At 43.5% G+C, this 26,602-nt stretch overlaps 1 protein-coding gene and 1 long non-coding RNA gene across 5 annotated transcripts; both read right to left on the bottom strand.

The window, feature by feature from the left end:
* Positions 1 to 287: 287 nt before the first annotated feature.
* Positions 288 to 25,436, bottom strand: HMGCS1 (3-hydroxy-3-methylglutaryl-CoA synthase 1). 4 transcript variants are annotated; one of them, XM_081881530.1, is made up of 11 exons: positions 25,281 to 25,404; positions 21,869 to 21,997; positions 12,972 to 13,429; positions 11,935 to 12,060; positions 11,088 to 11,252; positions 9,455 to 9,623; positions 7,613 to 7,783; positions 6,511 to 6,617; positions 5,027 to 5,152; positions 4,107 to 4,270; positions 288 to 2,270 (listed from the first exon to the last, which is right to left on the bottom strand). In XM_081881530.1, the coding sequence occupies exons 3-11, from the start codon at positions 13,417 to 13,419 to the stop codon at positions 2,178 to 2,180; spliced, it is 1,569 nt and encodes a 522-aa protein (XP_081737656.1). In that variant the 5' UTR covers positions 13,420 to 13,429; positions 21,869 to 21,997; positions 25,281 to 25,404; the 3' UTR covers positions 288 to 2,177. The 4 variants fall into 4 exon arrangements, with proteins under 4 accessions (XP_081737656.1, XP_081737655.1, XP_081737654.1 ...); XM_081881529.1 differs by lacking the exon at positions 21,869 to 21,997 and having other exon boundaries at positions 25,281 to 25,436; XM_081881528.1 differs by lacking the exons at positions 21,869 to 21,997; positions 25,281 to 25,404 and adding an exon at positions 17,928 to 18,050.
* Positions 2,333 to 3,360, bottom strand: LOC309352894. The gene is made up of 2 exons (XR_014161454.1): positions 2,617 to 3,360; positions 2,333 to 2,583 (listed from the first exon to the last, which is right to left on the bottom strand). It is a non-coding gene; the product is annotated as an uncharacterized lncRNA (long non-coding RNA).
* Positions 25,437 to 26,602: the final 1,166 nt, after the last annotated feature.

The following is a 26,602-nucleotide window of genomic DNA, read 5'->3' as shown; positions in this document are numbered from 1 at the left end:
AATATTTTACCCACTGTTTTTCTCCTCCTCCCATGCCTGTAACATTGTGATCTGTGATTTTGCTTTTTTAAGGTTCAGCGAAGGGACTGCAAGGGTCATCTAAGTCCAACCCTCCCCCCCTGCAGTGCAGGAAATATTGAGGTTCACCCTGTTCCCTTCTAATTCCAGCAGGGTAAGTCTTGAACGTGGAGGCCACTGAGAACTCATCTGCTTGATCAGATCTGCCCTCTAGGCAGCCACAATTCATCCTCCTTGGTTTGGATACAAAGCATAACTACACCAACATGGGCAGTTCAGATAGCTCAGTGTTTATTTGGCAAGGCATCTGTTTCATTGCTTTTGAGTTTTATAAACCTTAGATTTGGTGCTGCTGTTTTTAGCCTGTCCATTGCCTGCAATGGACTTGATACATCGCCAGCCTGTGAACAAAACCAAGCTTGGGATCCTCTCCTTTGTTTTATATAGCCACAGCACTTGGCACAAATGGACAAAAAAGTGGTGTAAATCAAACCGTTTTTCCCCAACAAGCTGTATCAAACCTAAGTAATTTGCTTCAAAAAACAAACAAACTACAGAGCCCCCAAACACCGCATCTTGTAACTTAGCACAGTATGCATTAGTTAAGAAGTATTTCAAAGCAAAATAAAAACAGGACAAATTGTGTAAGTTTAGTGTAAACACAATGTATTTTACAAGCCAGGAGCTGTCTTTCCCTTTGCTTCCAGTTCATCCAGGCCCACCCAATATACTTGCAATGGCCAAAGCACTTACACTTCAGCAAGTGTATGATAATAAACAGGACCGTTCTAGAGCAGAACAACTTGCAGGCCAAAGGCACCCCTCACAAATCCCTGTATATGCCCAGCCAGGTTCTCAACACATACCATTTTTTCCCCAAGTCTCTGGCAGGCAGCCAACACAGGTCAATTTTAGCAAGCACCCGACAAGCCATCACACATAGCTGGTGAGCAGTGTTCAACTCAATGGGTCACAAGTTGTTCATGCCTATTCTAAGGTAAGTGCTTTGAGGATTGCAGCCTTTTGAGTACTCCTTGCAGAAGTGAAATGGAGTTTTAAATATGTTTGAGATATGAAGCTATTTATACATGACCTCAGAGCTACAGCTTGCAGAACCCCACAGCACACAGCTAAAACAATCGTGAGGAGCAAAAAGTTCAGGATCAAATCACGGCTCTTGGGCTGAGCTTCTGCATTTTTGTAGAAGCAGAGTATGGCAAAGCCTGCTCTTAAGCAACCTTTATAAAAGATTACATACAAGAGGTTCAAAAGGAATTAACTTTCCAACTATTTCTAAGTAGCCACCAAGAGCACTTTGGGGCAAGAGAGTGTTCTCTCCCCAAATGCATGCACTTCTTAGCTTTGCAATATGATTTCTGGGAGGTGAGAGGAGCTTTTAATATTATAAGCATACAACTGGAAACCATGTCACAGACCTCCAACTTTCAAGATGGGTTGGAACCAATTAATAGCACCTTGAAAAACAAGCCAATTATCCCCTTTCAAATGCATAGCATGTTTTGAGGGGATGGAACAAGGCTTGTATTTAAAAGACTGGGTGCTTATACTGTTAAGGCACATAGAACCCTAACATTTAAGATAAAATGACTCACAAATAGCTTTAGGTCACATTAATTTTTCTCCATAATGGCTTTAAAAGGTCTCACCTCCACTCTGGATATTAATTCATTAAAATAGAGTAGGGCAAGCACAACTGAAGTCTTCCCAAGCTTAAACTAAACACAAAGATTCTTGTGGCACCTTAAAGATTAAGCGATATATTTTTACAGAATAAGCAACTGTAGACCTAAACTTAAGATGCCAAAAGGCTCTGCTGTCTTTTTTGCTGCAACAAACTAACATGGCTACCCCTCTGTAAATTTAAGTACCTATTCTTGAACCATTTGCTGTTGTTTTAAAACAGCTGTTTCTTAGAAAGAGCCCTTGGTCATTTCTGTTCCAAGAAGCTAGCAAACTTTTTTTAGTGTTATTTAACTACGTATCAACAAACTGCATCAAAAGACAGAGCCTCAAGATTAACAGTTTTTCATGCTCCCAACTAAGCAGTACTGTACAGCAAAACATGGGTATTAACAGTTACTCCCGTGTACATCCCCAGCCCTCCCCAACTTTTCCAACTCCCACCTCACAGAGGTCTCTTAATGCTCCCCATTGGAAAGGGAAACAGCAACGGCTTCTGAGTCTGTTTTTGCAGGAATTCTTGGTACTTTCTTGGCAGGGCTAGGGATATGCTGCAAGGGGTGGGGAGGGGGAGAAAAGCCACAGGTTAGAACACATTATTAAAAAGCACAGCTGCCAATTATCTTACTTTAATTTTGTTTCAAGACTCATTGGGAAAGCCCAGGTATTAGGCAACAGTAACTTGGTTCCAAATACTTTGTCCAGACAATTCTCCATTGGAATCTATCCTGCACAATAGGAAGCTTTCAGAGTTGGACACAACATAGGTTATATTTAGATTTCTAGATCCAATTTGAGAACAGCAGCATTCCCCTCTTAGAAGTTGTTCAAAGAATGTCAGGTTACACAGCAGCCTTCTCCAACCTGTCAGGGCTATTGGAAATTGTAGTTCCAAACACCTGGAAGGCATGAGCTGGAGAACGCTGGGTTGAAGATTTGTATCAATATTATCAAATTTGGTATTCTGTAATGGGTTTGATTACAATAAAATGGACAAGTATCTGAAATGGAGGAATCACTGACAGAAGAAAATCCAAAGAATATCATATCCCAGATTTATAGCGTATCCATCAATTGCAATGATTTTGGTAACTTTCAACATCAGTATCATGAAATAGTTGGGCATGTTTTAGAACAGGGTAGAATTCTGCCATTATCCATGTCTAAATGTAATGAAAACCCAATCTACGAAGAGAGATGGAATATGAGGCTACAAAAACTAAGGCAGAATTTACAAAGTAAATACTATAAGCAGAGGAATTGTGTCTTGCTTAGTGCCAAGTATTTTTCTTTTTGCATTTTTGGTGTGGTTTCCCTAAAGTTTCTAGATATTGGGACAGGACTGCTGAGGTTACTTGTGAAATTTCATATTACAGGCTTAAGAAAGGATTAAAAAAATATCTTGCTGGAACTGATAAAATATGTTAGTGTAAGGGAAATGCCTGTTATTTTATCAATGACAGCAAAATATTTTGTATGCCCGACAATGGAAGTTGGGCAGACTGCACAAGGGGTGGGGGGAGAGAAAGAAAGAGACTGACAGACTGCGGAGGTAAGTGGGAGAAGAACCATATAACGTAAGAGCAGGGAAAGGGAGGGGATGTGTGATCTGACAGGGTTTATAAATTACTGAAGATTGTAACTTACTGGAAGAGCAGTTACACATCCGCTACATGTGCTTAATAGTCTGTAATTTAGTTTTGGTAACAAAAAGAAATAAAAAAAGGAAAGGTTAGCAAAGAGCCACCCTTTGCTGTGGCTGCTCCACCCATAATGGAGCAGGGAATCATTTTTAAAGAGATTGGAAGCAGACCACATCTTTGAACATTCCCTCCTGGAAAGCATGTTCCCCTCCTCCTTCCCAGGCCCATGTGCACCTTAGCTTCAGTCCATAGGTATGCCAGCACCAACTTCAAACAATAGTTAAGGGTTACTGGTTTCCCTGCTTAATCAGAAACTGAAGAGGGCAGGCAGGGAAACAGGCAGAGGGCATTCCAGGTAGTGGTGTCCGCCCTGTGGAACGCCTTCCCATCAGATGTCAATGTGATATATAACTATACAACTTTTAGAAGACCTCTGAAGGCAGCCCTGCATGGGCAAGTTTTTAATGCTTGATGTTTTATGATACTTTTATATCTGTTGGAAGCTGCCCACAGTGGCTGGGGTACTATTATTCTGCTCAAGCAAGGAAACTGGTAAGCCTAAACAACTGTTCATCAGTGCCAAGATATCTATGAATCACATTAAAGGCAGATTGGGGTGGGGGTAGTGTTCAATTCTGCGGTCTGCTCCTGATGTCTTTAACCCACAAATAAGGGATCAACACCATTAGGAGTGCACTAGCCCTTGGATGTTAAAAGGATGAATTAAAGAGACTTTACACTTACCTCATGAGCAAGGCCCATATGAACAACTTCCACTCCTGCTTCCAAGGGCCCATCGCCCAGCACGGGGCGACGAGCATAGGTTCTTCTGTGTTTTTCATCCACTCGCACCAAATACCATGTTCCCTCATACAGATCATCCACTGAGCATTGTGGAATATAGTTGGCTATAAAAAGACAGAACGCGGAAGCTCTAAATAGACAGTTTACTCCTGGTGTTAGCTTAATCTTTGACCTCACTACATACTGAGCCATGCTGGAAAAGTTCTGATTTCTCTTATCTTGTGTGAGAGACACACACCATGAAGGGATTAGTGCTATGTCACATGGAAGTGCAGAGAACTGAAGCAAGCTGTGCTTCATGTTCAGATGCTTCAAGGGTATTGGGAAGGCAAGCGCCTTCACTGTCTTCTCTGTAAGAAGATGCACAGGAGGCTTGCAACGCTCCCAAAGAAGAATATGAAATGCCTCCACCCCTCCATTATCACACTCTGGTGGAGCTGTGGAAATGGGGCACACAAGACACTTTTGTCAACTACTTCAGCGCTTACAGCACAATTAGATTTTCAGATCCACCATGAAGTTGTTAATCTGAAGACCTGAGAAGTTGAGAACCAGGTCCTGCTGTCCTCTTGATTGCAGTTTTAATTCATGGTTAATTTTTAAGCCCATGTTTGGCATGAAAAGAAAAGCCTTTTGCCAGTTCAATATGGACAGAATTACCCAAATATTTCAAGTCAAAGCTGTAACCATCAAGTTGGTTAACATCTCTTACAACAACCAGAAGGCTTGGAAGCCAACCTCATTATTTTAAAAAAGGAAATAAGCTTTAGGGGTGTGCTTTATCATCAACGGTTGCCTAATAGAGGCCATCACTGAATTTATGGCAGACATTTGCTGAACTTAATCCCACCATCACTTACCTAAGTGATGAGTATCTTGTCTAAGCATCATGTTTTCTGCAAACACCTCTGGCGAGATGCATTTCCTTGAATCGAGCCTTGCCTTCAGATCAGAGAGGCTTGCTGTTATTTTATCCAGAGAAGAGCCTGCAGTAGAAAGCAGTAACTTACGTTTTCTAAAAAGAATTATTAGTCCCTTCCAACTCGACAATTCCATGATCTGACAATGAAGAATACAAGTCAGAAACAGCAGCATCTTGATTTCTTACTATACTGTGAAAAAGCGGGGGCTATTTTTCCAACATAACCCTTTTGTAATATTGCTAGCTGTAGTAGTACCGTAGTAAAAGTGCATTGATTGTTATATCAAGACATAGCACACCCTTTCCTAAGTTCTCAAAACCTCATAAGAGGCCAGAGATGAGGCCAGATCTGTCGTAGCCCAGCAACACCTGGGCATCAAATCCTTAACCACTGGCACCCAATAACCTGTGGAGGGCTAAGAACTTAAGAAGAGCCTGCTGGAACAGGCTACAGGTTCCACAACCCTGGGCTAGACTCTGTTCAGAAGCAGGAGTTAGGTTCCTGCCAAAATGGCTCACAAGCTGCAGCCTGCCCAAAACCAGCCTGCCAACATCACACTAAACAATGCTACACTTTAACACTGCAATTAGATTCACCATTACAGTGGTACCTCTGGTTGCAATCGGGATCCATTCCGGAGCTCCGTTCGCATCATGAGCAGAACGCAACCCGCATCTGCGGGTCGCGATTCGCTACTTCTGTGCATGCGTGTGACATCATTCTGAGCGTCTGCGCATGCGCAAGCAGCAAAACCCAGAAGTAACCCATTCCGTTACTTCCGGGTCGCCGCGGGACGCAACCTGAAAAGACGTAACCTGAACTGAACGTAACAAGAGGTGTGACTGTATTACCATAAGCAATGCATTCAAATTTATGCAAGATGTTACATAGCAAGGCACCTTTCTTAACCCAGCTATTTAGGTTTTAGTGGCAACTTCCTCTATTCTTAAAAATTGCCCAGAAATTGATATTTATTTATTTAAAAAAATATTTATATACTGCTGTATCCAGAAGTGGTTTATAAGAATAAAAACACAAAATCGTACAAAAAAAATTGTTAAAGCTAGCATTTCCTAAACTGGATCATCTATCTATGTAGATTAATACCAGAGATTATTCAAGAAGTATAAAATAATATGTATTATAGCATTCCCTTATAACAGTATTTCTGCAGTCATCACTGAGCATATAAATCATCCCCAATGTGCTATAACCCAAAGCTATATAGACTCAGTGCTTTTTGTTGCACACTCTTAATTGTGCACAACAAGCCATTCTTGTCATAAATTACTGCTAATGGGTTCTTCAGCATGTTCACTGTATGCACTCCCTACAAGAATTAAAATACTGGCTGGATACTATCAGTGACACACTAACTTTAGAAGTGGTTGTGTATAGGAAACCTTAGTGATTTTACTCACCAGGGGTTGCATCTTGGCTAACTTTGATGGAGTAGAGGGTAGCAGCAAACCCAGAGCCATAAGAGAAGACTCCAATCCTCTGTCCTGCCAGTTGCTGAGGAGAATACCTGCACGCCAGAGAACAAGGTGTTAGTGAAAAGCACATTAGAGAAGATTAATACACAAATATTAATAAGCTGTCTCCATCCTGTACCGCCTTCAAATTATTTCCTCTCTTTCTGCTAAAGCGAAACCACTGGCCATGTAATTATCTTCAAACATGTAGGAGTTTAGCTGAAGGCTATTGGTTCTGCCTCAAGTCAAAGATTACCAGTGTTCAGACTCTTCCCTCTTTCTTCAGCTGCCAAGTCTGGACTTGCACAAGTGAGTTATGCCAAATAACTTCTGGTACATGTGAATACTAAGGAAATGCAGAATCTGGCTACAAAGATACACAGATGTTGATAAAACAGGTGTGCTAGTCTTGGTTTGTTTGAAGCAGCAACCGCAGCGTGGAGTGTGTCTTATCAAAAGCACACAGATATTCTGCGAACTTAAGATTGTTCATGGAGCAGCTTAGTAGCCACAGTTCCTACTGCTGTCTGCCCAATATAGGTAGTTGCCACCTATATTGTTGGAGAAGTTTTAATCTACAGTTAAGTCACCTTCGTGCTTTAAATTTTGTCATTCAGCTCAAATATACGGTTACAATTGTCACAGACTTTTCAACAACTTTGTACATCACCTTTAGATAGTGTTTAATTAGTTTCAAAAGGCAAGAAGCAGCAAGGTTCAGCACTGCTTGGTTACATCACCTTTAGATAGTGTTTAATTAGTTTCAAAAGGCAAGAAGCAGCAAGGTTCAGCACTGCTTGGTAGTTGCACTCATATCTGGGAATTATTTCCTTCTGAAGTGTGGTGTTAAAGTTGGTCACTCAGTGAAGAAAGGAAGGCACCCTGTGCATGCTCAAAGGCACTCTGCTTTTTACTAATTCACAAGAAGAATGTGGGGCTGAGCCATTGCCTAAAGCAAGCCTGTCCTTTAGGAATCTGATACCCAACGTCAGTCAGATAATTATACAAACACCTCAAACCCAGCTTCAGATCCTTCCTTCATACTTACTGTGCTAGGATAGAAGCAAGGCAGCCATAGACAGAAGGCGTGTACATATTTCCATTCTGATTGGATACAAGCAAGGAAGCTTTGGTTTTCTGATTGAAAATCTCAGCACTGGCCTTCATAAAAGCTTTTTCCACATCACGGTCAAAGTAGGTGTCTTCTAGTTTTACATCTCTGAAGATAGCAAGGGGAGCATTTAGAAGAAAAAATAATAACTTGAAAGACTACTAGAGCAGAAGGCTATGAAACCTATAAACATGTCTCATCTGCTCTATTTGATTTCTAAAATTATCCCAGGTTGGTTGTTTTTTTTAAGGCACCCAGATTGTGCTACACAAGAGATCACTTTTCCTTCAGTCATGCCTATTTCAATTTGATATAGCCAATTTATTATACTGAAGAACATGCACAATTTTAACTTGAAGTCACGCACTGCAATATTTAGTTCCAATACTAACTTTCACATTGGCCGTGTTCAGGCAATGGTGAAGAAGCTGCTTCTCTCCTTCTGTTCTCAATGTGCCTCAATGCAATGTAAAAGTCTATAAAACCATTGTTTCCATTTTTTTTCTAAACCAGAAACTTTGGTTACAACCTTTGAACATTAAGAGACACCTACTGGATCAGGCTGATGGCCCATCTGATCCCGTATTCTGTTCTCAAATGGCCTGCCAGATGCCTTTGGGAAGCCTACAAAACAGGGCATGAGTGCAATCGCCCTCTTCTGTTCACAATCCCCAGCAACTGGTGTTCAGAGGCATATTGCTTCAGATCCTGAAGGTAACATAGCCGCTGACAGCCTTGTGCTATCATCAGTTTGTCTAATCCCCTTTAAAGACTTCCAAGTTGGGAGCCATCACTAAATCTTCTATAATTTAACTATGTGCTATGTGAAGAGTTCTTCCTTCTGCTTGCCTTGTATCTTACAAACTTCAGGATCATTGTGTGTTATGAAAGCAGTATTTGCTTTCTCCATACCATACATAACTCTACACACCTCTTTCATGTTTGCCCCACCCTTACTGACCTTTTCCCTAAACTAAGAAGCTTCAAAGGTTGCATCTTTTCTTCATAGAAGAAATGTTTCAGTCCCTTGTTCAGTTTGGTTGACCCTTTCTAACACCTTTTCTAGCTCTTCAATATCCTTTGAGAAGAAGCTGGGATCTTAAACTTTAAACCAGGTTTTTAAAATGCTAGCTTGTCTTGAAGCCAGTATCCAGGGATTCCCCATGTTTGGTCCAAAATGGAAACACTGGTTTTGCAGACTTTCCACAATGCATTCAGTCATATGGAGAAGGGGAGAGAGAAATAATTGTGTGTGTAAATGAAAGCCTCATTCGCCTATCAGCTTCTTATACAATCATCCAAACAAGGCCAAGAAATGTGTTAGCCTTGTTGGTGCGTTTGCTGCAACAGAATAAGATAGCAAAAGAGAGTCACTTACTAAAAAGTAAATTCCACACATGGACTTACTTCCAAGTAATGGTGATTAGGATTAAGCTACACCGCAGAATAACCTTATCCTCTTTGGGTTCCCCAGGCTATCTTCACATATTAAAATCAAGCTAACTGCTCCCAGTTTGTCGACTATTGTTAAAAAATCAACCTAGTGATACGTTCTTTTCCACCTATTTTTTTCCAAGAAATCTTTGCATAAGATGAACCTTATCAAGACAAACTTTCAGGCAGCTATGAAAGCATTCCAGATCCACTCCCTTAAATTTTAAGAGCTGTATAAAAAAGATCATACATAAAATAGATCAATGTCAGCTATAGAACTACTTCCAGATACAAGTTTATGGATGCTTCACAATGTCTCTTGTACTGAAGAATTTTCTTATTTACCTAAAAGCTTCCAGGCCACTATAGATGCCATTTTCTTTTGTGGGTGTCTGATCATTCAGAAAGTCATTCAGCAACAGACGAGCTACAGATTTCTGTACAAGTTTGCAGTATGGAGAGTGAAAGATCATGAAACCGAAGTCATTCAGGGTGAAGTCTTTGTCAACTCCCTCTGAAATAAAAAAAGAAACAGGACATGGATGCTATTCTGCCTAAGTCCTATGTACACTTACTTGGGAGAAAGAACTACTGAACGCAGCAAAGCTTATTTCCAAGTAAACAAGCAAAAGATCAGGCTACAAGTTTTAACATTTGTGTATTCTTACTTCTGCAATATGAAATTCGTTTTATACTACCTTTTATTTAAATCCCAACTAAAATTGGGATCGGCTCAGATCTTTGCTTAGAGCAGGGATGGGGAATTTATGGCTCTCCAAAACTTGGACTACACATTCCATAATTCCTGACCAGTGGCTATGCTGGGTGGGGCTGATGTGAGTTGCAGTTGAACAACTACTGAAAGGTCACAGGTTTCCCATTCTGGTATTGGAGATTAAGTACATTTTAATCCTCTGCTCCAACAACTTCTCACATCTTAATCACCTTTGCATTTCTACTGTGTGACACAACTCATTTGCTTATGGCATCCTTGTCTACCTCCTACTCCCATGCTGTTGGATATGCTTGCAACCAACTCTTGTGTCTGTCAACCTGGCCTCAGAAGAGCCCTGGTGTATCAGACTACAACCCACCAAGCCTAGCATCCTGTGCTCTCACAGAGGCCCACTAGATGCCTGTGGGAAGCTTGCAAGCACAACCCAAGTACTGTCCCCATTTGTGAGTCCCAGCAACTACCACTAAGCAGCATGGTGCCTCCAACAGTAAAGGCAGAACGGAAGTCAGTGTGGCTAGTAACCATGGATAGCCCGAGCCTAGATCTTCCTGCCCACACACCCCTCTTGAAACAAAAAGATTTCCTCCTAATCAACCTAGCTGTTTCTTATCTATTGCTCCACTACTGCACTACTCATCTATCCCATTCTCACCACTCATTGTCAATTCGTTTAAAAATCCACCCCAGCCAGAAAAGGCTGCTTGACTACCTTAAGAATATCATGACAAAGAGCAAGAGACCACTGTGGCTCAACCAAACAAGGAGCTTCCCTGCTAGAAATATTATAGCAATGAATGCCTGCCTAGGTTTCCTTTTTTCCTCCTCCTTAAAGCCAATCTCTTTTCTTTTTGTCTTCTCTATTTTAGATTGTAAGCCTAAAGCAGGGACCTTCTTATTACTGATCACCACAGGCCACCCCGGAAGCCTTTTGCAGCTGAAGAACAGGGTAAAAATACTTTTCAAAATGAAATCTAATATAGGGCATGTTCAGCAGTAACCCCACGCTGCAGGGGCAGCTGTGTGAACAACAGTCTAAAGTGTGCTTGTGGTAGGCATTCAAACACAAGATACTCTGCACTCCTGAACCAGCAGCAGAATTCTGTGCAGTCGTTTGCCATAACTGGCAGAATGGTTTTAAGTCTGTGACAGTTTTCCAAATTCTGTGGAAGAGGACAGGATCCGAGAAGATGGGGAAAAAAGAAACACCTTGATTCTGCAATGGTACTTTCTAGCAAGACATACCTTTCTGCCACTGAGCATGGATTTTCTTGCGATAGACAGTGTAGCAGCGATCTAATGCACTGAGGTAGCATTGTATGGACAGTTTCCCATCAACCACAGGATACTCAGATACCATATCAGGCTTATAGAAATCATAGGCATGCTGCATGTGGGTCCCTCGCAATCCTAGGGAAAAGAAGCCAGACTTGAAAGAAATGCCGCAGTGAAGTCCATTAATAAGGTAGTCTTCTTACCTCAAAACATGACTGACATCCTATGCCCTTTTAAAATGTGGGGCTTTTGGGGGGGTATATTGGGTTTTTATTATTATTATTTTATTCTGTGAACCACCCTGAGACCTCCGGGCATAGGGCAGTATATAAATTCAATAAATCATAATAATAATAAAAATAAGATACATTGTACAACCAAAGATTAATCTGGTGGATGTGGGAGGTGGTGGTGAACAGAAAAGTTACACCACTTCCCAATGTGATCAGGAAAAAGAATACTAGAATACTAAATGCCAAGCAGTACAGATAGCTATTTGTTAATATTTTAACAGGCTGATGTTCCAGGCAGCTCACTTGCAGAGATTACTGCTCACATAAGCAGTCTACTCATATGAGCTGCAGAGGAGTGAACACATGCAGGTTTATGGCTTTCATTCTGTGAACTGGAAAATTGCTTAATTTCCCTCATAAGGGCAAACCAGCATAGTTTGCAATCTAGGAAAAGGCAATCTAGCACTAGCTTGCTCTTGTGGCATTTCACAAGTGAAGAATGCTTGCACAAGCTGTTCATTTGAACTAAAATACTGCTGGAATCTTCTCTATGAATAATATTTAGCCTGCCAGAGAAAACTAACCTCTCTCAAAAATAAGAGGTGCATTTGGTCCCACAAGCATAGCAACAGCACCGGCTCCTCCAGTTGGCCTAGCATTTCCAGTGGCATACACTGCTATGTCTCCAGCAACAACAAGTGCATAACGCCCTGAAAAACACAAACAAATGCTGTAAAAAAGCTGCAGAAAAGTCATTTTTAGCTGAGGCAACTGCTGACTACATTGACTACAATGCTATATACACATGGAAGCAAATCCCTTAACAGTAAGCCCTACAGAATTCAAAGTAAATATGCAGAGAATTGGACTGCGTGGTCACTGGGGAAAAGATTACAAGAAGTCAATCTTAAACTCCCACAGCCACCAATTAACATGCACAATACTTAATGTGTACAAAGTTCTTCTCACACAATTCTATTTGTCATACAAACATCCTGTTAAGCAGATCATTTTTGAGCAAGGAACAAAATTGAGGGCAATTGCAGATGGGCAGCTTAGGAGTCACCAGAAAGTTTGGAAAGGGGGGGGGGAGTTTCAAATAAGCATAAGCATTGAATGCTACAGTCACTGATTCAAAGTATGTTATCCAACCTGTTTCCACCAGCTAGTTTGCATTGCATCCAATAGTATGATCAGTACAGATGAGTGAAGTGCTGGCTCAGTACAAGAACAGGTTTAGTGGGATATGGGCTCATTTTCACAGGCCAATTGTATTCCTGCTAAATCTTACTGCCCTGCTTGGTATTTGCAAAGGATCACTGCCCTCTGCCTTTTTTTTTTTTTTTTTTTTTTTTTTACTTCTGAACACTAATATAGTTTCCTCTTGTAATATCCACTAAGCATGAATGAGCATAGTGGACTAGGAATTAGCTTTTATCAAGCCCTCCTGAAATCACAAGAACATGACAGCCAGGACTTCATAGTCCTGAAGTGACTATTATTTACAGGATTACATTTAATAACATTTAAATTCCATATCTCTGTATGCCTTGTCTTTCTTTCCTTTTCTTTTTTTTGGCAAATTCTAAAAAATACTGCTTGCTGGAGATGTCAAACTTACCATCCCAGGAACTGGATTCAACCCAGTTGATAGCATTGAAGAGTGCAGCAGTGCCACCATAGCATGCATTGGTTGTGTCAATGCCTTCCACGTCTGTGTTGCCAGATTCTTCAAAAAGCTGCATCAGGACAGTCTTTACCGATTTGGACTTGTCGATGATCGTCTCCGTTCCAACTTCAAGTCTCCCAATGCAGTTGTAGGAGAGACTGTTCCTTTCCATAAGCTTCTGGACTGCAGTGAGGCAAAGTGAATTGATATCCTCCCTATCCGAGCAGAAGCCCATCTTGGACTGACCCAAACCAATGGTGTATTTCCCTGCATCCACGCCATCAAACTTCTCTAACTCTGCCTGGTCAACATATTGGGAAGGGAAGTAGATCTCCAAAGCAACTATTCCCACATCTTTTGGCCAGCAGGCTTCAGCATTCACAGGAAGAGATCCAGGCATGGTGGTGCAGCTGAAAGAAGAGAAGTTAATAGTGCTTATTTGAATAGAGTGAGCAAAGCTTGATCCTGTGCACACTTACTTAGATTCAAGTACCAATGCATTCATTGAGGCTTACTGAAAGCACAAGGGCTGGAGATTAAAAGTTTTGATAAAATATTTTGACTCACAAGCAGTCCAACAACTAATAGGGCAATGATCATAAAAGCAGGTACATAGAATAACAGAATTAGAAGTGAATCCAAAGGTCATCTAGTCCAACCCCTCAAAGCAGGAAAGACACCTGGCAGAGTGTTCAAAGTAAGAAAAGCTACTTGGAGAGGAATCTGACAGTTACACTATAGTCTGCACAGCTGTAATTCTGCCCACACTAATTTTAAAGAGACCAGGGCTACAGCTGCTATCCCAAGCACATTTTAACAAATTGCCACATATGTAGAACTGGAGCAGAGCTATTTTATCCCAACCTCTGCTGTCCAGCTGATATATAGGCCATTATTAGCTCACACTACAAGTCTGTACTTGCAACTGTACTATTCAGATTGAGAAGATCTCTTACGTCAGAAAAATGCCAAGAATATTCCATATGAAGTTGCCCTAAACTGAGTGAGACCACTGTTCCATTTACCTAGAAAAGTATACTCCAGGGATAGGGAACCCATGACCATCCATGGGAGTTGTAATCCAACTTCAGTTAGTGAACCAGAGCTTCCCTATCCCTGGACCACTCCAACTGACAGAGGCTTTCCAAAGTCTCATACAGGGTTTCCCTATCCCCCCCCCACCCCCCGTCCAACCACTGAAGAAAGTCATTCATTAACAGACTGTGGGTGAATTGGGGACATTCAGCATGTGCAGCTCTTTTTACTGGACACCAAAGTGATTCTTAAGGAGTAAAGCAACATGTACCAGTAGTCTTGCGTAATTATTTTGAATGGCAAATCCAGACATGATCTTTATCTACAAACATGCAACATCCTGTATGAAATGCAAACTTCAAAGAACTGCCAAATGGATAGGAGACAAAAGGCGTATCATCCAATGCGGTATTGGAATGAAGAGAACTTTATTTCAAGTGGGTAGATCATATTGCCTTAGGGCAATAGAAATCCTAATAAAGATAAAGTGAAGAGGCAGGTAGGCAGCTGAAAGTGATGGGTAGAACTCTTTACCCTGCATGACTTCTGGGGCTCCCCTTCTGTGGACATTGATCGTTCTGCAGACTGGAACCCACAAGAGGAACACTAACTCTGTCCCAGTGCCCATCTGCCTCATCCAACATGCATACAATGGCGCAGAAATTTGTAGCGCGTGCTTGGAACATTCAAATGTGCTCCTTAGTTGTATGGGACCACCACACACAGCTCTCACCACTGTGCAAATGAAGTATGGAGACTTGGGAATAGGAAGGCCAGAAGGAAAAATCTGTGTTATTGAATTAATTCTTGCAGATTAAATAGTCTTATATTATTGTTTTGACTAGTTTTCAGATTTTTAAGTATGTCTTTTAAAATATTGAATATTGGGGTAATAACATCTTTGTCATAATAACTTTTTAATACTATTTGGAACTTAATAACTGTTAATTCCTACTGTTAATTCAAGACTGGCAGAAGGAAGAACTGATCCACGCAGTACATAACTTACAGAATTTGCTGCAACAAGATGTGGCCATGAGTTTTCTAAAAAAGAATCATGGTTAGAGCATGGTGCTGATAATGCCAAGGTTGTGGGTTTGATCCCCATACAGGCCACCTCCATATCCCTGCATTGCAAGGTGCTGGACTAGATGATTCCCAGGATCGCTTCCAATTCTACAATTCTATGGTTTTGATTTTAAATTCAGATATTACACAAATTTTATAGAGGTCAGTCTAATCAATGATTATTGGCCCAAACAGCTTGTTACTTGCTGATGGATCATGGGGATAAACATACCACATAAAGGTTTCTGTTTGCTTTCACAGCCCAATAGTTTATACAAAATTTCATTGCACAGGGTCCAGTGTGCCGGGGACCACTTATGCTACAATGAAGCTCAGCCTAGCTGTTTGAATTTTTGTGTTCAATAGTTTTTAGAAAATGAGTTTAACAGATAAACTGACAAAGCTAAGTAGAACCTCCAGATTCAAAGGCAGTATCTCTCTGAAAATTAATTGCTGGGAAACAAGAGCAGGGCAGGGCCTGCTACCTACACGTCAGCACCACACTCTAACCAGCTGAGTTAAGTCAAGCCCCAGTTGTGGAAAACGGAGTTGTTGAAAAAACAACCTTCATAATCAATGACAACTTAAGAAGAAAACCAAGTAATATGGAATCATGACTCTGAACATCCTTAAAGACAGCAGTCATTTGCCTGCAGTATCAGCTTCTTCTTGGCCAGTAGTTTGCCAAACCATTCCTCATATCCATTATGAAAATGTACCATTGTAGAATGGTTGAAATTAATGTCATCAAATCACCCCACCAGTAATAAAAATGACCAATAATGCAGCAAAACCTGGTTTCTTTCTCCATCTGAAAAGAAGATTGAAACCCTTCCTGACTCATGCATTCTTTAACTAAAAACTAGTAATTTGAGAATGCCCAACATCCTGCAGAACAAAAACACAACACAGAAACCATCTCAGCCATCCAATCAGTTGCTCACCTACAACCACCAGTACTCCAAGACAGCCCTTTGCTACAGCCCTCCATTGGCACCAAACTCTGAGAAGATTGGTGATGGCTTTTAAATACAGCCCTTGCTAGGGAGGTGTATGCTCCTCCCAAGCGAGTCTCCATTGGGCAAAAGGCAGAATGATGCCTACTTAAATTTACCTGATTTGTGCTTGTCTTGGTTTGACATGGCCTTAATCTTACCAGCTCTCCATTCTTTTTGTGCTGCTTACCTCCAACCCAGAGAAAATAGCAACTATCAGACAAAACAATTTATCTACTCACTCTTAGAAAGTTTATACAATGCTTTGCTGACTAAGGACCCAAAACAACAGTTTGACAGCCTCTCCAGGAAAAAGGATTGACAATGGGCAACTGCCAAATATCACACTGCCGAAGTTAACACTACATGATCCTCAGTGCTATATGGTCACTGAAAAAGTGTGTCTGAGTTTCAGCCTGGTAGTGTCACAGCAAATCTGCTTCACTGGTGTGTCCTTCAGGAAAAAACAGTGAGTCGCACTCACTGCCTGCTTCAATATGTATACACAAGAATCCCTTTATCAATGGTTTGGGTCTCTTAGGGGGCAAACGACTGCACTGGAGCTATGTTGGCAAAAGATGAAACAAATCCCTTCATAAACCGAAAATCTAATTGGAAAACAACTGTTTATATCAATTATCTCTACTATCCTAAGTCACTTCAGATAATATTTTGTTACGAAACAAATATAAAAATAAAATGTAAAGCCCACACAAGCAGCAGATCATTCAACTATCCACAACTGGACTAATGTTCTGCACAACAATCATGGCCCTAAATACCAGAAGCCTGCCTGGATCATCAAGTTTCATATCCAGATATAACAAGCCCTGGCAACTCCACAATTCTGACAGAAGTGTGGCAGTCATTTGCCACGCATGTTATGTTTTAAAAAAGAAAAATGTGGCTATCTATGTTACTGGAAGGATACCTGTGCATACATGACAGAAATACAACCAGTGAACCCTTCTTCCACTGCTAAGGAAACCTCTTTCAGTCAAATGTCCTACGAGTCAGTTGGCTTGTAAAACCAGAGAAGGGCAGGTAACAGGCACAAAGAAAACATGAACACAGTGGGGATTGCTTCCAAGTAAACACATACACACACACACAAGCACGCCGTGAGGCTTTTTTTGTGGGGGGGGGGGATGGGGAGCAAATAGCTTGGCAGCATGCTTAAGGTCCCCAGTGCAGAGTTGGAAAGGACCGCAAGGATCATCGAGTCCAACCCTCTGCACCCAGCTGAACCCTTAGAGCGCTGTTGCCAGTCGGTGCAAGAAAACACTGAGCTGGACGGATCAATGGCCCAACTCGACAAGGCAGCTCCCTTGGCTCTTGTGAGGAAAAGTACAGTAGAAGAGAAAGGGGAATTGGGAAGAAAATAAGCCTCTCCCCACCTCTAATTATCTCAAGAGAGCTCTGTACCTCCACTTCCGTGGTAAGGGACCCTTTGCCTCAGTTTCCCTGTCAGGCACTCAGAGCACCCACCCACCCACCCACATATATATATATATAACTGAAAGGGCGGTGGCAGGTCCCATTTTCCTTATGACCCCCACTCCACCTCACCCCTAGGCCTCAAGTAGCCAGATAATGGCTTCCATTCGCAACTGAGGCCTTTGCCTCAGTTTCCCTGTCAGGCAGAGCGGCCCCACGTCCTTCCCTCATATATAAGCCACCCAGATGAAAGTCCCCACCACCGCCACATCCCTCAGGAAACACCGGGGAGGAAGATTCCGCGTCCTCACCGAGGTCAAGGCCGGCGCGGTTCCCCCCGCCCCTCCCCCCCCCCCAGGCGCGCTTCACTCACACGCAGTGAAACCCCATCACCGGCTCCGGACGGCACCGGGTCGGCCCAGCGCGCATGCGCTCCTCATCGCGGGCCCTCTGGCTCCAGCCCGCCGCTGTCACCTTGAAAACGCGGCGCGCGGCCGCCCGCCCGCTCCCTCCCTCCCTCGGCCGCGCCCACTCCCCCCCTTCATTCTGACGCGGCAGAGCAAGCCACGCCCCTCCCTGGCTCGAGGGCGTTCTGCGCTCGCGCGCCCCCTCGCTCCGCCGCGCGAATGCAACTGAGGAGCCCGAGCCGCCGCCGCCGCCGCCTTTTCCTGGGGCTACTACTACTACGCGTTCGCTTCTGAGAAGCGGCGCACGGATGTGTAGGCGAGCGGTGGCTGCTGCCGAGGACGATACGAAACCAGCACACAGGGAACGCGTGGGAAGGAGGGAGGGCAAGTCCCTGTCTCCGAGGTCACGCACGGGGACCTTTCACACGTGACGCAGGGCAAACCCGGATCGGCACCTCAAAATGTAGGCAATGCCTCCTTCGCGTGTACTGTACTGTACTGTACTGTACATAAAGAAATGGTGTCTTGTGAAGGACAGCCGCCTTCAGTTACTTTGCCATGAGCTGAGCTAGAACTCGTACTGTGTATTCAAACAAACAAGCACGCACACAACCCCCTGCCACTATGTTTGCCATATTCAGACGTATCACAAACACACCCCTGCCGCTGAAGTTTCTTGACCTCAGTATTAAGTAGGAGCATGGCATCAGAGCAGGGATGGGGAACCCGCGACTCCACTATTTATCTAGAATATGTCTTACTGGCCTTTCATCAAAAGGCCCTAGGGAGGGTTGCAACAGAACTATTGCGGCTTCCATCATTCATGAACCATGGGTGTTGAGAGTTGGAAGTCCCACAACTGGAGGCAGGGGCACAGGTTTCTCCCTGTAAATTTATATGAAAAATATTAAAATATTTTTTAAAATCTGATTTCCGTTTCGCAGACCTAAAGGTTTATTACTTGAGCTGTGGCTGAAATTATAATTCCTGAGAGGTCACTTTATGAAATCAATGGGGCTTCTTTCAAGCTACATAGTTGGCTAAAGAGGGATGTATTTCAATAGGTGACCTATGTGCAGAGCTTTGTTTTGTAAGCTTGCTGCTTTGCTGAAAGATCCTACTTGTAGAAGGGTCACTTTAGAACACCTTTTAAAAAATGTATTACCATGAGCAATTAGAAGATTAAAACTGATATATGAGCAACAGCCTGAATTTTGCAAATTTCCTTTCCAGGAAATCATTAAGCAATTGACTTAATCTACTTATACTATGCCAATCAGCACATCTAGTACATATTCTGTGGTTGGGGTTTTAAGGAAAGGGATATGTATGTGTAAAAGAATTATACACCTTCCCCTTCCCATCTTTGGCAAGAACCAAACATCGTTGTAGAAGCTTAATGCACTGTTTCATGTAAATAGCCTAGAGGCTTTTGATGATTCAGTAAGCATAGTAATCCTGTTAATAATTTAATTGATAAATTTTATTATTGCCTTTAATCATACGGTCTCAGGGCATGTTACAGCAATTTTAAAACACCATGTTCAGGCACGCGTCTTTTCCACAAAAAGGTTTGGGGCTATGGGCCACCACCCTTGTATTCACTTTGTCTTCCAATCACAGCAACTTGTATTAAAAAGGTTGAGTGTGGCTCAGGCAGTGAATCCACTGCGATAGGAAGCAGTGCCCTAGCGACATCCTCACCAAGATACTATGGAAGAACTTTTAGCGAGTGGCTAAGGTTTATCCTTGCCCAGCCTGGTGCGTTCCATATATGCTTTGGACTACAACCCATCAATTCCAGCCAACACAACAGGGGTAGGTTGAGCTTTGGGCTGTGAATATTTCTTTTGTCTCCAACTCCCAGCTTGCATCTCTCCCCCCGCCCCTCATCCGCCAGGAATTTCTTCTACAGGCTTGTTCTAATGATACCCAATTCATATGCCCATCAGATACATGGGAAAGCCTAAAGAAGTTTGTTCCCAAGCTGTAGTGTCCTGCCCCGTCCCTCCACCGTTGAATGCAGCATTTTGCTTTTCTACTTATCCCATAAATGCTTAGAATGCATTGTAGAGCCACTTCAAGCATCAGTTACACCAGGGAACATAGTTAAGAAAGGAAATGTTTAAAATAAATAAAAGGAATGGAAATAGAATAATCGGGCCAAAGCAAAAGTAGCACATGACTTGAGATTGCCACAAGTTGGTAAACAGTATGCACAAGCTGTTGACATAGCTACCGAGTGCCCAGAAAATGCTCACATGCATCTTTCAAGTATGCTAAAGGCTTGGACAAGAGAGAGCAGACAAGTCCACTTCTGTTCACATAACCATAAAAATCATTAACAACTGTGAAGGGCCATTAGTCATCATTTGCTAACTTACTGTAAGCTCTGCTGCTCCAGAAGTACTTGGTGTTCAAAGATTTTGTACATCTCAAAATCTAGCACTAAAAACAGCCACAAGGCGTCACTGTCTCACAACTACAAGGGTCACTATATATCTACGAGCAAACCTGGCAAGACCTTCTCTCCCCCAGATGTAGAATCTGAAAGCCTAAGCAGCCATCGTTTCCTTTTCTTCATGAGAGTCGGGAAAGCTCCACCCCAGCCTGGGGTAGTCACTGTCCACAACCTGCATTGCTATGTTGTCAGACTACATTGCTCATAGTTTGAGCCTGGCTTACGGCAGCAATGGCAGCCTCAGGCGAGTGGACATGTCCTGCAGCTTATTTTTTACTGGTTTCCCCCACTTCTTCACCTAGAGGCGTCAGGAGCCCACACGGGGAAATCCAACCCTATGAAAGTGAGGCTCTTACAAAACCTCCCTGCTGCCAGACCTGAAACAATTCAGAGAGGCATTTTCATCTACTTGCAGCTCACGTTTTTAGGCAGCAGCAGAATACTTCTGAGCCAAACAAGAAAGAACTGTATGCAGTCCAATTTCTCTAGTCATCTCAGGGAAAGGCGGGGGGGGGGGGGAGAAGAAGAGAATGAGGACACATTAAGATAAGCGTTTTCAGAAGAGAAACTTTCAATTTCTGAGCTGCCAGCTGCAGCAAAACACAAATTTTAGCAAGAAAAAAATTACATGGAAAGACAAAAAAAAGAGCATCATCCTCAAAGCTAGAAAGCCTCTTGAAGTTTCAGGTTTATGCCAGAATAAATCTACTAGGCACAACACAGCATCCATTTTCCTTCTTGTCCTACAGGCAGGCTACCCTCAGGGGAAAAATCTCAAGAGGCACTTGCTGTCCCAATGTACTTCAGAGGCTGATACAAGAATGCCTCGGCCTTTCAAAACCAAACAATACAATGAAATCATGATGAAATACTAAGGCATGCTAGATGATCAGTCGGAAAACAGACTACATGGTACAGACAGATTAAATGGGCAGGTACCTCCTGAAAACTGGAGGTACACTGAGCACAAAATCCATTAAAAAAATGACAATGACATCACCTACTCTGTCTAGTAAAGATCAGTGTCCAAAGAAGAGCAACAGGGTGCATGACGCAACCACAACTACGCAGTCCCACTGATTTAATTGGTAGCGATAGAACTCTTTCTACTGTAATCAGAGAAGACTTTGCTGTAATTAAGTGAAGCCAATCAATTTTTTTAAAAAAACAGACAAGCCACACCTGATAAATGCTCTGCCCTTATTTTAAAATTCAGCGTAGCAGTGATCCTAGAAATTTAACAGCAGGCATCATATTGGCCTCCCTATGGCATTCTGTGGAAACAGGAGGTCACAATCCAACACAAAAGAGGAACGCTTCACAAATTTGCATATCCTTTCACACCAGTCTCCATGGAGAGCTCTCGGAAAGATCTGTTAAGATGGACCGTGGAATCATTAAGCAAGCTCTTTTAGTTTAAAGCCCAGCAAGTTCAATGGGACTTACTTTTTGAGTTGTGTGTAGAGGATTTTAGCCTTATACTTATGGTAGTCCTTACAAACAGTAGAGGGGGTATTCTGTGTCTGACTATTCCACTTTAGACTTGCAGGCAGCGACTTGTGAGATGGAACATGCCTAGAAGCAAAAAACCCCTGACATATCTGAAAGAGGACTCTGTGCTAGAAGTATTTTCCCCAAGATCAATTCCTCCCCACACCATATGCAGGGATTTAAAAAAAACCAAAAACAATCCTAGGGAAGATAACTGCAGACAGAAGTGGGCAATTTAACACCAGCAGGCATACCTGCCAACTCCTGATCCAGTTCTGGTCCTTGGTCAATATGCACACTGAAGAAAGCACACATGGCCATTTTTAATGCTCTAGAAGAGAGGCATTCAGTGTGGCACTCGCCAGATCCTATGAACTACAATTCCCATCATCCCTGAAGATGATGTCATGATGACTCAGCTGGAGTTGGAGTCCAAAACTTGTGGAAAGTACAATGTTTATGACCAGTACTGTAGAAGGACCTGATCCAGCCACTAAAACTGCACTTCTCTCTCTGCTAGAGTTCAGGGACTTCCCTATGGAACTGCTAGTCCCGAGGCTACACCCCCAGAGTAGGGTTGCCAAGGTAGATTTCAATGTCACCACAAAGCTCTAGCAATAGAGAGCTCATCCACCTTTGCTCCACATTTCTATGCAAAGGTCTGGGCTTTCCAGGTCTGTTTCAAGTGGGTTAGTTGTTGTTTTTCCCCTCCCCCTTTCCCCACAGAAACCTGCACTTTACTGCTGAATCAGAGCAAATAGGAATCTTGCTCCAATTCAGTGGCAAAGATTGGGTTTTCTTGGAGTAAGCTTCAGGCAAAAAAAAAAATGATTTAGCACAACCCAGGGAACCAGAAACCTGTGCCCAGAAAGTGTGAGTCAAAAATTAAGTGTGGATGAGCCCTTAATTGCTCTAGGGTTATATGTCTGACCAGACACAAGAAATGCCCACTAGGTTCACAGAAACCATTTAGCTCTTAAGACAGCAAGATCTATCAGCTTTAGAATTGTTCTGTCTATCCTAGAATGAAAGCCAATCACTAAATATCACTTGGTAGATGTACTCTACAGCAATTAACAAGTTAGCTGGGCAGATTTCTATTTTACAATTAAAATTACTCTGGTTTTAAATTTCTGGTTGATCAGAGGCTGCAGCTGGCTTGTAATGAAAGAAAGCAGGGTTCCTAAAGTAGAAATAATTCTGGTTGGGTGGGACATTATAAGCTTCCAAACACAGATTTTAAAAAGCTGAGAGGTTCTGGTTTTTATTCCAGAGCTCACAAACTCTAGTGAGACACAAGTTCCCCACCACCCAGCAAAGACATTGGTGGGTGGAGGGCTGTGAGATGAACTAGTGTTCAGTTAATAGCAAAAAACAAACAAAAAAAAACTCAGAAGATATCCAGATCTAACAAGGCAGCCTATCTGGATGATCGGGAAAAGGATTTCCTCGCAATTTTTGGGGGTTCCTATGGCTTCCTTGCAGAAGTCAACTGCAGCTGCCATTCCCAGATACTCACTTTTGGAGAGGCAAACCCCACTGAACTTAGTGGAAATAAAAATAATAACTGAGTAAATATGTTCCATAGGGCTGCACTGTTCAACAGCAAGCAATTCTTTGACTTGCCATGTCTTACTGACTTCTGTACTTTGGGCGTGTGCTGTTGTACTGGATCACTTTGGGCTAGTATGGGGGGGGGGACTGGCCCAAGCCTCGCTCTCACATTAGTACAGACCCCCACCCCCAAAAACTGTTGAAGTGCCACAGCCACCATTTTCAGTGGAGAGCTCCCTGGGAGACTTGCCTCCTTTGCTCTGTGCCACATGCAACACCAATGCCCCATCTTCCTGCCCAGAGAACAGCTGCCACTGGTTTGTCTGCAAAAATGGGCAAACTGAACAACAGGTTTTGAGGGGTACCTGCCTGCCCCCTCCCTTTGGATCAGGGCTTGGATTTGTCATAGCATCCAGAGGAAGAGCAGAAAGTGGCTTCTTCTGCCTCTCCAACCTTACCTCCCTCTCTCTGGGCAACACAGTAGGGGAGAGGGAGAGTTAAGCGCAATAAATACATTCAATCGTTTTTTTCCGCCAGTACAGCCTCCCTGTCTAGGTGCCATAAGGTGCCATATCTGTACTTCTTCAGAGGAAGGATGCAAGTGAGGGAGGGAGGGAATCCTGTTCCCTTTTGCTCACCCCCTTTCTCTCTGGGTGGAGCAGTGGAAAAAAATTGGCTCAGCCCCACCCCATAAACACAGAGAGAGAGATCTGAGGGACAGCCCCAAAGAACCCTAGCAAGAGGCTTCCACACCTATGCTCTCCCATTAGGCGGGGTGGACAGGGCTCAGTAGAGAGAGGCCACCCAGAGAGAGTGGGTGAGCAAGCCAGAAGCAGCTGCTCCCAGCAGGGCAGCCACTGCCCCACCTAAAGTGACGATAGGGCGTTCAAACTGGCAGAGCTGCTCTCTCTTGCTCACTGCCTCTCTCTGGGCAACCTTGCTGGGTTAAATCCAGGTAAGTAGTCTCTTACCTGATAGAAGAGCCTCCTTAAGGGAATGGGCAGGTGAGGAATCAGAGGTAGCTGCTCCTTGCAATCACCACTTGCTCAATTCTACCACCACCACCACCACCCCTGGCAACTTAAACTGCTCTTTCTCTTGAGGAACAGTGGCATGATAAGGAGGCCCCACCAGAGACATGTTGCCCAGCCTCCCTGCCCAAACAAGCCTGCTGAGTAGAAAATTATTCTCTTTAGCAGAAGCACTGGGCATGATGGCATCCTGGGTCCTATTTAGTACTAGAAAACAGGTGGGGGGGACCTTTGGCCCGCCAGGTGTTGCTGATCTGCAACTCCCATCATCCCTGCCCAGCTGCCACAGCTGCTGGGGCTGTTCACGAATATCTGGAAAGCTAAATGTTCCCCACCCTTGCCCCAGAACAATTATATTCCTTTTAAATGTAACCAGGGGGCCACATATTACTACCACCACCATCACAGAAAACAGTCAGCTCTAGAATTGCAAGTACCCCAAAACTTTGATCTGACCACTTTAAAAAAGCCTAATGGTCTTTGGAAAAATCAAGGACCTAGTTTAGGTGGCAATCCTATTCAGGGCTACTCAGAAGTAAGATCCTCTGAATGCGATGGGGCTTACACCCAAGCTAAGCTCGTGCAGGATTCCAGCCTTCGCCTGCAACCCTAAGCACAATTTACCTGGTGACTTCTACGGGGTTTACTTCTGAGCAGACACAGGTGCGATTTCTGGGTTAGCACACCTGGTCCTAGAGGAGGCGGGGCGGGAGAGCTTCAATTTAACACCAAAACCAGGCAGGTGCTCCCTATGCACCGGACGGAAATAAGATCCCACCCACCTGTGTGCGGCGATGGCTCGTTCTCTGCAGGGTCCGCGCGCTGTCTCTCAGCTCCTCGTCCTGAATGGGACGCAGCCGCGGCTGGAGATGCGCCTTTAAACCAGCCCCGCCGCCCAAGCTACCGCTTGAAACCGGTGAGCGGCAGCTCTCCCTGCCCAATCGGAGGCCGGCGCGCCGGAGCCTGCCCCTCTTCCCGTTCCTGGCCAATGAGCGAGGCAAGGCGGGGAGAGGAGGCGAGGGGAGGGCGAGAGGAGTGGTGTGAGAAAATGACGCCGCGTGGCCAGAGGGAGGGCGCCCAATGGGCGCGCCGCTGAGGCCCGGACCGGCGAATGAAGCGCGTGACGCGGGTGCCCGGCGGCCAATGGGAGCCCCGCTGCCGACTGCGCGGTGAGGGCAGTCGCTGCTGCAGGTCCTCTGGTGAGAAAGAGGAGATGGTCGCTTAGCAACGGGAGGAAGGCGCGCATCTCAGCGAGGCAGCATCGTGTTACCCGAAGAAGGGAGCGAAGGAGAGCCCTGGTGTCTGCGCTGGCTGCAAACTATATATGAACTTCATATAGGGTGGAAGGAGGCTCTTGCATATTATATTATGAACTGTTTGGGTTTTTTTTAAAGCCTTATTGATAGCCACATCAAGGAAAATGGCCCACCAGCTCCAGGTTCTCAGGGAAAGAGTCTGGTGGTTTTTCATACTTTATTTAACAACACACATGGATTACAAATGCTATCCAAATACAATGTTGTATGGTGCTGTCATTGGTTAAATGAGGCTTCTGATATGCCATTATGGCTTGTAATGCTGCTAATATTGCCTGTTTTGTACAAGTTTCTTTTAACGTTTTTCTTTATGTCTTTCTTTTTCTTTATAAACCTGTGATCATCATCTGAGGCCTTTCTTCTTGGGGCCCCTTCCGTGAGAGGTCTGGAGGGCGGTAACATGAGAAAAGACTTTTTCTGCAGTGGCTTTCTGCTTGTGGAATGCTCTTCCCCATCTGCCCTACCGCTTTCCCCTGGAAAAGCTGCTCTTTAGGGCTGATATAAAATATTATAAAATATTAGGGTACACACACATAGCAGACACACACTCCACAGAAAACCAATCCTCCACCCTACAAAATATATGAACTATTCCCTGAGAAAATTACACATTATTTTAGCACACAGAACAATCCCCCCAAAAGCCATCTTGGCTCTCCTAATTACTCAAAATATTTCCCCTACGGAAGGAGATATCATGGAGAAACCTTTCCCAGTACCGTAGTTCTTTTCACTGCCCAGGTAATGCAACCAGTAAAACATCAGATATCCTGGTAGACATGAGAGAA

This window comes from Podarcis erhardii (genome assembly GCF_964252035.2).
Source record: "Podarcis erhardii genome assembly, chromosome: 11".
In the NCBI taxonomy this organism is placed as follows: Eukaryota; Metazoa; Chordata; class Lepidosauria; order Squamata; family Lacertidae; genus Podarcis; species Podarcis erhardii.
The sequence above is the reverse complement of the archived record's forward strand: the minus strand, read 5'-3'. Positions and strand labels throughout refer to the sequence as shown.